This window comes from Neophocaena asiaeorientalis, unplaced genomic scaffold (genome assembly GCF_003031525.2).
Source record: "Neophocaena asiaeorientalis asiaeorientalis breed wild unplaced genomic scaffold, Neophocaena_asiaeorientalis_V1.1 scaffold476, whole genome shotgun sequence".
Taxonomy (NCBI): Eukaryota; Metazoa; Chordata; class Mammalia; order Artiodactyla; family Phocoenidae; genus Neophocaena; species Neophocaena asiaeorientalis.
In genome coordinates, this window is record NW_020172178.1 from 6,244,447 (window position 1) to 6,258,220 (window position 13,774).

The 13,774-nt window shown below is 52.1% G+C and overlaps 1 protein-coding gene across 1 annotated transcript in view; it reads left to right on the top strand.

Moving 5' to 3' along the window:
- EVL (Enah/Vasp-like) overlaps positions 1-13,774 on the top strand; it is a 78,503-nt gene that overhangs the window by 25,739 nt on the left and 38,990 nt on the right. Inside the window, exon 3 of the mRNA XM_024757995.1 lies at positions 1,074-1,251. Within this exon, the coding sequence (XP_024613763.1) occupies positions 1,074-1,251 (178 nt within the window). The remainder of the gene's footprint in view (positions 1-1,073; positions 1,252-13,774) is intronic.

Sequence of the window (13,774 nt, forward strand, 5' to 3'; positions counted from 1 at the left end):
AGAAGGTCAAGGAAACTAAGAGCTGATTCTTTGAAAATGTAAACAAAACTGACAAGCCTTCAGCCAGACTCACCAAGGAAAAGAGAGCAGACTCTGTGCTCATGTTAGAATGTCCACACCACCCAAAGCAATCAACAAGATTCAACGCAACCCCTATCAAAATGCCACAGAACTAGAACAGTAATCCTAGAATTTGTATGGAACCACAGAAGACCCCGAATGGCGAAAGCAGTCTTGAGAAAGAAGAACAAAGCTGGAGACGTCACACTCCCTCATTTCAAACTATATTACTGTTATTTTAGTATAGTAATTAAAAACCTTAGTAAATAAAAAGCATGATATTGGCATAAAAACAGACACAAAAATCAACGGAACAGAATAGAGAACCCAGTAATAAACCCATCAGATATGGTTTTATTAATTTATGACAAAGGAGTCAGGAGCATATAGTGGGGAAAGGACAGTCTCTTCAATAAATGGTGTTGAGAAAACTGAATAGCCACATGCAAAAGAACGGATAGTTGTCCTTTTAACTAATAACCCATTTATTAGTGCATTCTGAGTATTAGACGCTGTGCAGAGGGCTATGGGAGGCATAAATATGAATTAGAAAAGGCTCTCGCCCTTAAGGATCTTTATATCTAGAAGCCTCCATAAGATATGTGTCACTATGTGACCTTTGCAGTAACCCCATTAGGTCAGTAGAGCCAGGATCATTATCCCCATTTTATAACTGGCGAAACTGAGACCCAGAGAAGTGCGGTGCCGCCTAGGGTGACACAGCTGGGAGGCAGGGCCAGGACCAGGACCCAGGGAACCTGACTCCCAGCTTAGGGCTCTCATGTGGAGGTCACGACCACACTCTTTGTTAGTTAAATGAAATAACTAGTTTTCAAACCCTCAGTGTTGTATAGATCATGTTGAAAAGCTGCCGGGTCGTGCTTTCCCCTTCTGCTGACCCCATCCCCGTCCCCCTGTCCTCTTGTAGCCCCAGGGGACACAATATCCTTGCCCCACACAGCTCACTTACCTTTTATTTATTTACACGTATTTCTCTCTCTTTTCCCTTTCAGGTTGTGATCAATTATTCAATCGTGAAAGGGCTGAAGTACAATCAGGCAACGCCAACCTTCCACCAGTGGCGAGATGCCCGCCAGGTCTATGGTTTAAACTTTGCGAGTAAGGAAGAGGCGACCACGTTCTCCAATGCCATGCTGTTTGCCCTGAACATCATGAATTCCCAAGAAGGAGGTAAGCGGGGCTCTGTCTTGGCCTGGTGCCTAGACTCTCTCTCATTCTACCTCTGCCCTCCTACAGTTCTGGCTGCCTGGGTGTCCTCGCCCTGCAGCTGCGCTGAGCTGATGCTTTGTGGGTTCTCAGAGAAACGCACTGCCTGACTCTAGATTTAAAGCTATGTTAGCAATTTGAAGGAGGAGAGAATGGCATTTGCATCTTTTTTGCCCTTGGTGAGATACAGATTTGTACTGTGTTCCTAAAGCCAAGTGTCCAGATGCAGTTTACATTTGTCATCCTAATTCGATATTCTAGACACATGTTTGGCGTAGATCGGAGGGAACAAGCAAAAATGTATTCTTGGATTCAGTTATGCGTATGTTTAGCACACTTTTACTAAACATTTACTGAGTGTTAGAAACTGACTAGACAGAATAGGTAAGAAATGGGTAGATGGAGGCCTTTCCCTCAAGGCACTTGGTATCTTGGAGCAGACGGAGTCATGAACTGCTAACTGTAACGCATTGTGATAAATGTGCTCATAAGGTATGAGCAGGGCAGGGGCTTGGGGAACACAGAAGGGGAAATAAGGGACTGCCCATATGGGCTGCCAAGGGAGGCTTTGAGGGGGTGGTGACATTTGAGCTGGAGTTTTGAAGGGCAAAGAGGTGGGAGTGGGCATCCCAGGCAGAGGGAACAGCAAATACAGAGGCGCATGGGCCTGAAAGCCCAGCACATGCTGGGAAAGAGAACGCTGCAGTGTCTCTGCAGACTGCGGTGCCGATAGGAAAGAGATTGGATGTGGAATTAGAAGGGTGGCACGGATTGCACAGTGAAAGGCTCCAAATTGGAAGACTTGGGGTGTAGACAATGGGCTGGGGGCGGCAAGTGACGCTAGCAAAAGCTTCTGTGCAGGGCAGGTAAAGCAAAGGAGCAAAAACACACGTGGCTGTTCTCGGAAATTTGTAGTGTTAGCCTCAGAGGGAGGTCGCAGGCCTTCCAGGATGTTGGCATCTGGGTGGCCACAGAGACAGTCTTGCACTTTGCTGGAGATCTTACCTTGGTAGAGCGTGGTAGTGAGGAACTGGGCCTCGGGGTGCCCTGCTGACCTTGAGTCCTGGTCATTTTTCTAGGCTTCAGTTTCTTTAGCTATAAGATGGGTGATACGTGGTTGTTTCTACGTTTAAATGAAGTCGAATGTATGTTAGCAGGCTGCCTGACATGTGTTAATCACCCAGTATTAGCGTTTGTGGGTATCTTTACTGTCACTGCTGCTGCTGCTGCCAGAATTCAGGTGGGAAGTGGAGAGACATAGTGCTTGGAACCTGGAGGGAGATGGCTTTTCAGTATCTGTTGTGCCTGACAGGTTGGAGCTTTGGGACCCAATTTAAACCCTAGGAGAATTTTTCTAAGAAAATAAAGAACACGTTTTGAGTATGCTTCCCACAGGTGGTACATAGAACCGGTACTTGTAGGGTTCTGTCCCCACTGTGAAAAGGCCCCAGGGTTTGTGGATTTTCTGCTGAGAACTGGGGGTGCGCAGCGAGGAACCACAGCGGTGTGAGTGATGAGTGCAGGGCCTGCCTGCAACATTGTAGGCACCAAATAACCGCGTAGTCAGCTGTCTTTTTTTCCACCCAAAAGCCTTGAGCTTCGTGGCGGAGTGAGCCGAGTTTAAGGTTTCCGATCTGAGCTGCCTCACTTGCCCCGGGATGTGGGAGTTAAGCTTTATTTTATCTGTACATACAGATACATTAAGGGGGGGGGAAGGTTTTATTTTATTCAGATGACTGACACAAAGCAACTACTAGTTATTTTTTTAACTTCACCGTAGAATCACAAGGAAATCAGCTAATCCAGCCCTCATTTTCAGATAGGAATCGTGTGACCTAGTATGAAGAAATAACTTCCCGGTGCCAGGTAGTAACTCAGATTCAGAACCCCGACCTCCTGCGTCTCCTCTGGGTTGAATGGGTGTCTTTGTTGGGGTAGGGGGTGGATGTGTGCTTACAAGGTGACAGTGGCCTGACTTGAAACTTTCAGCATGAATAGTAGTCGCCCATCCCGGTTCCACGGCCTTTGGTGGAGGGGAGACCGTGGGGCTGCTGAGGAGGAAGCGTTTTCTTCACCTGGGGTGTACCGCACTGCACCGTACAGAAACCTGAAGTGTGAGCTCGATGAGCTTGTACAAATACATATGCGGAACCCCTGCCAGGCCCTGACAGGGACCAAATCCCTCCACCCCCTCCCAGGAAAACCAGGATGTCAGGTTCTGTGACAACAGAGCACTCTTACCTGTGTTCGAACTTCGTGTAAATGGATCATATAGTGTGTACGTCGGGGCCTGATTTCTGTCCCTCGACATTACGTCTGAGAGACTCGCCCCTGGACCCATGTGTCTCTGCAGCCGGCTCTGTCACTGTGGAGTGCCCCTCCATGATACGGCTATGCCACCCTGACCTGTAGTTCGAGCCTCAGAGCGCGGGCAGGGCACAGGCAGCCTCTCCACCAGCTACCACAGGAGGCCCCTGCTGCAGGATGACAGTGAGGCTTCTATCAAATCCCCTCTGTATTGGCAAACTGGGTTCTACCCTCCTCGGCGGGAGGCGGTTTGCGGTGCAGTGGACCCTTGAACCAACACGGCTTTGAACCAGGTGGTCCACTGACAGTGGTTTCTTTTCCATGAATGCGTCTCCGGCCCTACATGATGTGCGGTTGGTCGCATCTGCAGGTGCAGAGCCGTGGACGTGGAGGCCAGCTGTGCAGTTACACGCAGGTTTTCACCCATGCAGACTCAGAGCCCGACCGCCACGTTGTTCAGGGGCCAAGTGTAGTGAGAAAAGCGTGTGTTCAGCGGCAGTGAGATCTTATACTAAGTCTTTGCTCTGCCACCTGTGGCCTTGGGGTAATAAACCCTACTTCCTAGGGTTGTCATGAGGGTTAAGTTTTAAATGTTTATAGAGTACGTAGTGTATAGTGCCTGGTATGGAATAAGAGCGTGAATAATACTGGTTCTTTCCCCTTTGGTCCTGTTGAATTTGCTTATCTTCTGTAGGCTTCAGCATCCTTATTTGTAAAATGGGATCATAAGTCCCTCTTCCAGAGTTGTGGAGAGGATTCAGTTGCCCGGCATGGGGCCTGGCACCTCCTAAGTGCCCCTCCTCTCCTCACTGGCATGTCCTGTTCTGTGCTAGGCATCTGGGGCTCGGGCCATCGGATCGTGGACTTCCTGAGACTCAGGGTCTCATCAGCATGTCCCACCTCCCCCTCATGTGTGAGCGACACTAGTGTGGCCTCCTGGGGTCCAACAAACCTGGCAGACACAAGATGCTTAGATACAAACCTGAAAGCAAAGGAGAGCAAATCGTGGCCGCCCAGTCTTCACACCCCTTTCTCTTACCTGATTCTCACCTCAGCCCTGGGAAGTGAGTCCCCACACAACATGGCTGGGTTAGGAGGCCGGGGCTCAAGAGGGGAAGGGGCTTCCCTGGATGTACACCCAGGACTTGACCCACTCTCGCAGTTTGCATCCTCTGTGTGCTGAGGACAGGTCACGACTCTGTTCTTTCTTTGTTCCTTCCTGCCCGTCACCCTGGTGAAACCCATTGTTCAGCCAGAGTTCTTGACCATATTCTGGAGAAAGAACGGGCGCAACAGAGCGATGTTCTCGCTGCCTGACTTCTGCGTGCAAGAGAGGAGAGAGTCAGACCCTCGGGAGATCTGTTTTGCTGGCCTGGTTCCGTGGTACCCACAAAACCTGTCTTTATGCCAGTGAGTTTTGGGTACTCATTCTTCAACTTCAGGCCCAGCCTAGGGAACCTAAAGCCAATTTAGCAAGTCAAATCAGCAAAGTAAATAATGGTCCTGTTGCCTGGTGCTTTTGGTTCCCTGGGTAGGGACAGGAGTGCAGAGCTGGCTCAGGGTTCTCTTGGGACCCACAAGGCTCTGGGTTCAGGGGTTATCTCGGTGGATAGGGGGGCAGTCAGCCCCTGGGTTCTTGGGGCTTTTTCTGTAGAAATGGGCACCTGGAGGTAGTTTGGGGTGTGGGGAGGAGCCGTCTGTCTCCGAATGCGCAGCCGTCTTCTGCGTGAAGGAGGAGTGCCGACATTGGCGGAAACGGGGCCTCCCTGTGGGTACCGCTCCGTGACGAGGTGTGATGGCCGCGGGTGGTGTGTGTGCTTAGGGGGACTCAGAGTGGGGCTTCTGTGGTCTAGTTGGATGGCAGAGATAATGACTGTAGTAATAATAACATCTAGGCTTCCTCTGCAAAGCCCAGGATTTTTGTTTCTTACCAGGATCTTCTCCCACGTGCCCCTTCCCTGCCCTTCTTGAGGGAAGGGGCTCCCACTAACCAGGCAACCCCACAGGTAGGCCTCAGCTGGCTAAGAAAGGACTTCTTATACTCTAAAGAGCCTATAATTCGGCTTTTATTTCCCACAGGTTGTCAGGCCGGCTACTGTTAGACACATTTATTCAGATGGGGGCTTGGGGTTAAAAGACGTGACATGTCTGCCAGAATCTTCCAGTGGAACTGAGACTCAATTTTAGGGCTCCTGCTTTGAAATCCAGTGTTTTTTCTACAACTCTGCAGTGCCTCAGTAGGTCAGAGGGGAGGGTCAGCCAGCCTTGGGCCCAGCCTGAGCCCACAGCTCCGGGTGGGCTTCTTGCTCTGGGGATCACAGGGGCTTGGTCAGGGCAGTGAGCATGGCTCATGGCACGTTACAGCTGCTACAGAAAGAGGACCGAGGACGCGGGCCTCGGTGCCGGCAGGTCTGCACCGTCTCAGCTCCCACACCACTGATGCACGTACCTGGACTCCCTGCGGCTGCTGTCCTCAGTGGGCGCGCAGCACCATCTGGTAAAGCCGCCAGCTGTCAGGCAGGGCAGCAGTGTTTACAGGCTATACTTGGCCACCCGGCCCAGCTCAGCTTCCCTCCCCGCTGCAGTTCATTCTCTTAGCAGACTTCAGTTCGCAGTTTAGTGGCCTTATAAAGGCAACCGCTTCTATATGCTTCCACGTGAGCCTGCCTCTGACCTTGAACAGGTCATTTCTCTGGGGGCCCCAGTTTCCCCGTCTCTGAAAGGAGGGATACAGACTTAATCAAGCTCTCTACAGGTCCTTCTAGCCCTAACGGTTTAGGTTTTATGTATATTGTCTGGACAGAGTGAATGCTAGTTCACTGCTTACAGATGTGGTCACTGTGGCCGATGCTAGAAGCAGGAAAAGCCCTGTGTAGAAACGAGACGGAAGAATGTCCTTCTTTACTTCCCGAAGGACCTAGCACGTCCGGGAGGCAACATCCCTCATCATCCGTAGTCCTTGTTTATAACTGAAAAATAGAAAATACAGACCAGCAAACAAAAAATTATCTCTGATCCTAAAACCCAGAGATGACTGCTGTTAACACTTACGTAGCCTTCCAGAGTTTTCTGTGTTCACATATGACTGAAGAGCTATTCCCCAGAAATAGTCTGTATGTACTGTCTTGTAAGCTTTTCTCACTTGGCATTATGGCACGCATGTCCTTCTGTGCCAAGGAAGTCGGATCTCCTCACCATTTAAGTGGCCAGAGTGTTGTACTGAGTACCATATAGAGATGTTACTACAATTTAACCAGCCTTCGGCTTGTAAGTAAGTTGTCCCCATTTTTCACTACTATATTCGTGTAACAGAGGGCTGTTACAGGCTCTCAGGCTCTCTTGTATGTTTATGTGTTAATTTGTATGTATGCTTTGTGTTCATCTTTACACACTTGTCCGATTATATCTCGGGATATTTCTGAGTCAAACGATACATACATTTCTAAAGCTTTGACGTATCTTGCTGAATACACCTTCTGGAATGAGAGGACTGGTTTGTACTGTGTCCAGCCCAGTCGATGGTCACCCACTGCTGAGCCTGCACCAGGACCAGGCCTTAGTACTCCTATAATCTTAGCAAACACAAGAGAAGGGAAAACGTATCATTTTAATTTGCGTTTTTGTTTACTAGTGTGATGACCATTCTTCATATGCTAATTTGAGATTTCATTTTCCCCATTATTTTCAGGAGTAGCTTTAATTAAGTGCAGTACCACGCGCAGGGCTGCAAACCTCCTGCGCCTTTAGTCACGTCTGCATAATTTCCCACTCCCAAGGCAGGTGCGCCCTCCAATGACCAAGAGATCTTTTATTTCCTTTGGCAAATGAGTGGAGGCAGTCTGCTGTCATGTAGTGTGTTTCAGGCTCACGACGGATAATAAATACACCTCCCTCACCCGGCTGCTGTGGAGTCGTGTTACTTCATCTGTATCTTAGGAGTCGTTATTCATGCTCGGCTGCATAGGCGTAGAAGAAAACATTCACTTTCATTCTCTTTCATTCCCTGGAACATTACTTCTGCTGGAGGAACTTCTTTCTGTTTAGAATCTAGAATCATGTCAGTAGGTCAGAGAGATTCCCTGGCTGTTCCTTCATCTGGCTTCTTAAAGCAGGGAGGGGGTCTAGGAGTTAGAAGACCTAGCTATTTCAAGCTCTCAGGTGTCTGGGTGCCTGTCTGAGAAAGCGTTTCCCCGAATGATTCACTCGGTAACGTGAAAAAGAAGAATGGCTCTTTTGTTGGAAAAGCAAATGTGTAGATAAATAATTCCCTCATTGACCTATATTTAGAAATAAATTTAAAGATAGGAAGGATCTTAGAAATACTTAGCCAAGTTTTTTTTCCAAAAAAACTGGAGGGCTTCCCTGGTGGCGCAGTGGTTGAGAGTCCACCTGTCGATGCAGGGGACACAAGTTCGTGCCCCGGTCCGGGACGATCCCACATGCCGCGGAGCGGCTGGGCCTGTGAGCCATGGCCGCTGAGCCTGCGCGTCCGGAGCCTGCGCTCTGCAATGGGAGAGGCCAGAACAGAAAAAAACTGGAGTTTTTTTGTTTTTCTGTTTTGCTGTTTGGAGCTACTTCTCTGGTTGAAGGGGGAGGACAGAGGGGAGCTGGCCTCCCCGAGGGCTCTGTGGCAGCTCCGGAGAGGACAGACCTCGGCGGGCCGTGCCAGCACCCGGCCCGTGCGCCTACTGCCGCACCTCACAGCCTCCCGTCTCGGGCAGCTACAGCCAGCACCCTCGGCCCTGCACATCCCCTCTGCCGGGATACTTACGTGTTTTACTCACAACACCCGCCACCTTACTGGTTCTACTGGTGGTAGGACCGGTGTAGCCTTAGTCACCAGCCATTTTCCAGGAACAGAGCCGGAGAGGCACACAGGGAGCTCAGGAAATGCGTGTGAGAAGCAGCAGCCTTTTTGACCTCCTGAATCTCAGGAGCCCAAGTTCTGTTCTTCTGGGCTAGGACTCAGGAGGTCTGGCTCTGGTCGCAGCTCTGCTCCTCACGTGTGCCCTCGATCGGTGCAGTGACCTCCATGGGCCTCAGTTTCCTCGTCTGAAACATGCAGTGCTGGTTGTCCTCCAAGGTCCCCCCAGGCCAGAGGCCCTCAGAGCCCTTTGTGTATGGTGGCCCGGAGGTTAGCAGACCTGGGTGCTGCTCGCCTACATGCAGCCTGGGCAAATCACCTCCCTTTTCTGTGCCTCGGTTTCTCCATCTGTAAGATGGGCAGATTCTGAGGCGCTCAGCGCAGCACGGCGCATGAAAGGCTGTGATGGTGACCAGCCAAGCCCCGTCCGACTAAGGCAGAGGCTCCCCCAGCACAGCGTCTGGGTTCCCTGGGAAGCTCCGCCCTCGGTGGGAAGAGCCTGGCCTGGAGGTCGGGCATCTGGTTGTTGGCCAGCTCGGCCGCCGCCGTGCCTGTGGCTTCAGGCGTGTCTCCTCTGCTGTGCGGGCGTCGGTGCTTAGGCTGGACTAGTCAGGTGGTTCTGACGGGGACAGTGTGGGAGCGGAGAGGAGGCGTTCGGTGGCCGGTGGACAGAGAGCCAGGAGCACTGGGCGCATCACAGTGCGCTGGGCAGCCGCGCGTGATCCCGTGCTGTCCTGCGTGTCCCACCAGGCACGTGGAAGCAAGGGACTTAATTATCTGAGACAGAGCTTCACTGTGTTGCAAGAAAAAGCACTCCTTTTTTTTTTTTAAATTAAGTTATTTATTTATGTTTGGCTGCGTCGGGTCTTCATTGCTGCACTTTCTCTAGTTGCAGCGAGCGGGGGCTACTCTTCGTTGCAGTGCACGGGCTTCTCATCGCGGTGGCTTCTCTTGTTGCAGAGCACAGGCTGTAGGTGTGCAGACTTCTGTAGTCGTGGCACGTGGGCTCAGTAGCTGTGGCTCGCAGGCTCTAGAGCACAGGCTCAGTAGTTGTGGCACACGGGCTTAGTTGCTCCATGGCACGTGGGATCTTCCCAGACCAGGGCTCAAACCCGTGTCCCCTGCATTGGCAGGCGGGTTCTTAACCACTGCGCCACCAGGGAAGCCCCTCCTTTTTTTTTAATACCAGTTTTAGTATGTGCTGAATTTTCTAGGAATGCAAACACCACGTGCTTCAAAAGAAAATTGTGCTTTAGTTTGTTTGTAACTTTACCAAGAATTGTTTTCTCTTTCGGAAAATCTTATCTCCAGCGTTATTGCTGGTGAGATACACACACAGCACCGCATTATTGAAACCGCTTGTGTCAGTAGTGGTCACTGTGAGTCTGGGGGTGGTGCCAGCATCTGACTGGTGATGTCTCCTACTGTAGTTGTCTGAGCTTTTACGTGGTGCAGTGCTGTCTTATTGGTTACTTCTCTCTCTTCTCTCCTTTATTATTTTTTTCTAATTTATATAGGTAGGTTATATAATCTTTAAATTTCACTTCAGTATAATACAGGGAGTGTTATAAAATGTTTGTAATAAAAAGGGGCCATTGAGTCTGAAAGGAAGGGCTAGAAGTTCTGTAAAAACAAGACAAGTTCCATCTCCGTCCCGTCTGGTATCTCCTTGGATCGTCACCTAACAGTGCCGGCTGGATAAGGGAGGCTGGGATCTGAACACTGTTCCTCTTCTCCTCCAGAGACAAGCAGGAGAGGCAGCGGGGCCCCCGGGAGGCGGGGGGTGGGCGGGGAATGTACATTTTGGAGCCAGAGTACCGCGGTGTGAAGGAGAGCCACGCGTTCCTCCCGCCTCTCCTCCGAGCACGCCTGTGCTCCGGCACCGCGTCCCTCCGACAGCACACCGAGCGGTCCAGACACTGCCTGCAGGCAGCATCCCACAGGCTACGGGCTCAGCCCCAAAAGACCGCCCCCACCCCCTTCAGGAGCCAGTCACCTGTGCTTCTGACCAACAGGCCATGAGTCAGAGGGGCCTGTGACCTCCTCAGGTTCAATTAATTTGCTAGAGTGGCTTGCAGAACTCAGAGAAATGTCTGACTTACTGGATTACCGACCAGTGTATTAGAAAAGGATGGAACTCTGGAACAGCCAGATGGACGAGATGCACGGGGCAAGGCGTGTGGGACGGGCCCAGAGCTTCTGTGCCCTCTCTAGGCAGCACCCTCCCCAGCCTCCACATGTTGACCAACCCAAGATCTCTGAGCCCCATCCTTTTGGGTTTTTTATGGGGGTTTCATTACATAGGGCACAGGTGATTGAACCCAATCTCTAGCCAGTCTGCCCTCCGTAGAGGTTGAGGGCGTGGGGACTGAAAGTTCCAGCCCTCTAATCAAAAGTTCCTGCATTAACATCAACTCAAGGGTGGTTGAAAGGGCCTGTTAGAATACACCCATTTCACCTCCATGCTCTGAAGCTGTTTCAGGAATTGAGAAGAAGACTAAATGTTATCACGAAAGATGCCCCTTTGGCTCCTATTTAGGAAATTACAAGGGTTTTAGGAGCTATATGCCGGGAACAGTGTACGAAGACCAGATATACATTTCTTATTATAAATCACAGTCTCACCCTTGGGTCCAAATTTCTGCTACTCACAAGCAGTGTGACCCTGCCGAGTCACTTCGTCTATAAAATGGATATAATAATACCATTGATGGCTGGAGGATCACCCCACACAATTCCTGTGTGACACCTGTACCTGCAGGTGTCCGGTAAATAAAGCTTGTTTCCCCCAGGCCTCTGCTCTGCCCCCTCACAGGCACTGCTGTTCCTTGTCAGCAGATGAGCGCTCTTTCATTAAACTAGGTTCTCTCAGAACTTCCCGCAGTCACTGTCTAGTTGTCTTTCGTTGTTCCTGAAGGGTAGGGCCCTGGTGGCACCGGATGCGAGGCCCCAGGCTGATGGCCTCCAGCCCTCTGGCGGGAGTGGGCTTTTGAAAATAATCTTCCCCCTCCAAGCCTCCACAGGTGTGGAGGACAGATGGTGGAGGCCCGGCCAGCACTGATGTGGGACCAGAGAAGGGCTTAGATGTCAGGGCGCTGGGCTTCCCTTTTGCAGCTGGGACCCGGTGAGGGGAGGGACTTGTGCGGGTTGCACAGCACATCGGGGCGGAGCTGACGCCTGCACCCAAGCCTCCTCCCGCTGTCCCACATCACGCCCATTCCTTCCTAAAGAAGGATTTTCCCTGGGACCCAGACCCAGGGTGGGGCTAGGAAGAGAGCTGTGGAGCCTGGAAGGCGGGGCTCGGGAGGGCTTGAGAGCTTGGCTTGTCCGTGTTCTCTCCAGTGACATCCAGTCCACCCTCCCAGTGGGCAGAGTCATGCTGTCCTGTAGCTCACTCAGAGTGGGAAGACCCCAGACCAAAACTGAGGGTCCCCTCCTCCATTCCCGCTAAGACCTCAAGAAACTCTTCAAATCCGAAGATGCGGCGACCCTCAACTCATCCCAGAGTCATAGACGCTGCCAGTAGGTCACCAGCAGTGATGAGGGGAGGGGGCCAATGTCATGTGCATGTGACCGAGCCTGAGTGGGCCAGGGAGAGTGGAAGAGACGGCCCAGAGGGCCCCCCACGGCATGTTGGGCCTTCCGCACAGACTGCCAGGGTCTGGAGCCCAAGAATGCTTCAAGCAGGAGACCATTAAAGCCAGCACTGGAGGCGGGAGTCCGTTTCCCCAGGACCTTAGGGCTTCTGGAGCCCCCGGAGGGGTGCTGCGAGGACCTATGTCCCAGTGCCTGGGCTTCTAGGGCAGGACCATGAAGTTGCATTCACAGGGGAGAGGCCAGGAGCAGCCCTGCTGCTGTAGGCTGTCAGACCTTGGGCAGGACTCCTCCCAGCCTCAGCTTCTTCATCTGTAAAATGGGGTGGTCATGCCTACCTCAGATGAGATCATGGGTGTACAGCAAAGCACGGTGCTGGTGGCAGGAGTTTTGAAGACTGGCTGGCTTGTCACGAGCAGGAGGCAACACCTCAGAGCATCCAGGCTCCGCGTGGGAGTGTGGCTTTCCTTTAAAGGCCTTGGGCTCAGGATTAGATGCAGGAATGCCTCAGAATGTTAAAGCCTGATGCTGGTGCTGGGCAGGGGGGGGAACAGGGGCTTGCCTGGTCAAAGGCAACTTTGCTTACAGTTTGGGGGTTGAATGCAGTGAATCTCAAACTGTCTATGTTGTGGAGTTCCAGGGGTTCACCAGGCATGGCCTACCCTCACCCTGATGACAACCAGAATAGTTCCACTTTATCTTTTGGGACTCTGCAAAAAAGGAAAAGGAGCACCTGGTAGCTTGGTGCAAATCCACACGGGATGAGTTAAAGCACGTCTCTCAGAACATAGCGGTGTGGCCCTTTGTTACCTGGTTTGCTTGTGATAACATCATTCGTTGGTGCATTTCCAGCTGGTGCTGGTGATGAATGTTCCCCCAGTCTTTCCAACGTCCTTAACTGCTGCAGCGTCAGCTCCCACAGGAGGGTGCCCAGGCCAGGGGCCTCTCCTGAAGAGTGAGGCCCGGAGCCGTTTCCTCTCACTGCCCCACCTCCCGGCTTCGTAGAGCCGGGGCTGGATTCTGCTTTTCATAAACCTCTTTTCTTCTTAAAATTACCTGCTTTTTTCTCCTAAGGAAAAAAGCTGTTTTCACCTCCCTCCTGCGGAGGCCGTGGGCACTTTCTATCCCCGACAAAGGGTCACTGAGGACACCCGTTCCCTGAGGCTCCGCGTCATCTCCTGCCTGCCCCCTGGTGGCCGCTTCCTGCGCACCAGCCCCCGGGGCGTCCTACCACCTGCACCCACGGTGACTCACCAGGGCACCTTCCGCAGAGCCCCCCCACCCCCAGCGTGCCCTCCTGTCCCCACTCTTCCGAGCCCCACTCCTTCTGCGGGACCCTGGCTCTGCAGACAAAGCCGTTTCCGGCCACCGTGGCAGGGTACCCCGCTCCTTCCCCGCACTCCCACGGTGCTTCATTTATGCCTCCATCGCGGGGGTTAATGCCACCTAGCATGTCGTATTGTTCTCAGCATGTGCGTTCGGTCAGGCTGGGAAGTCAGAAAGTGTCCTGTTTGTCTCTGGACCCTCAAAAACCAGCACACTGTCTAACTGACAAGCTCTGGCTGCATCCATACAGGTGAGGGGGGGCAAACCAAGACCCGGGGACTTGCCGGTCTTGAGACCTCCAGCCCCATATTGCGATTGCACTGGATGGTCTATCCTGACGTGGGCGTGCACTGGGCCCGACCCCAGACCCCAGCCTCATGTGTGTTGTCCTCGTGC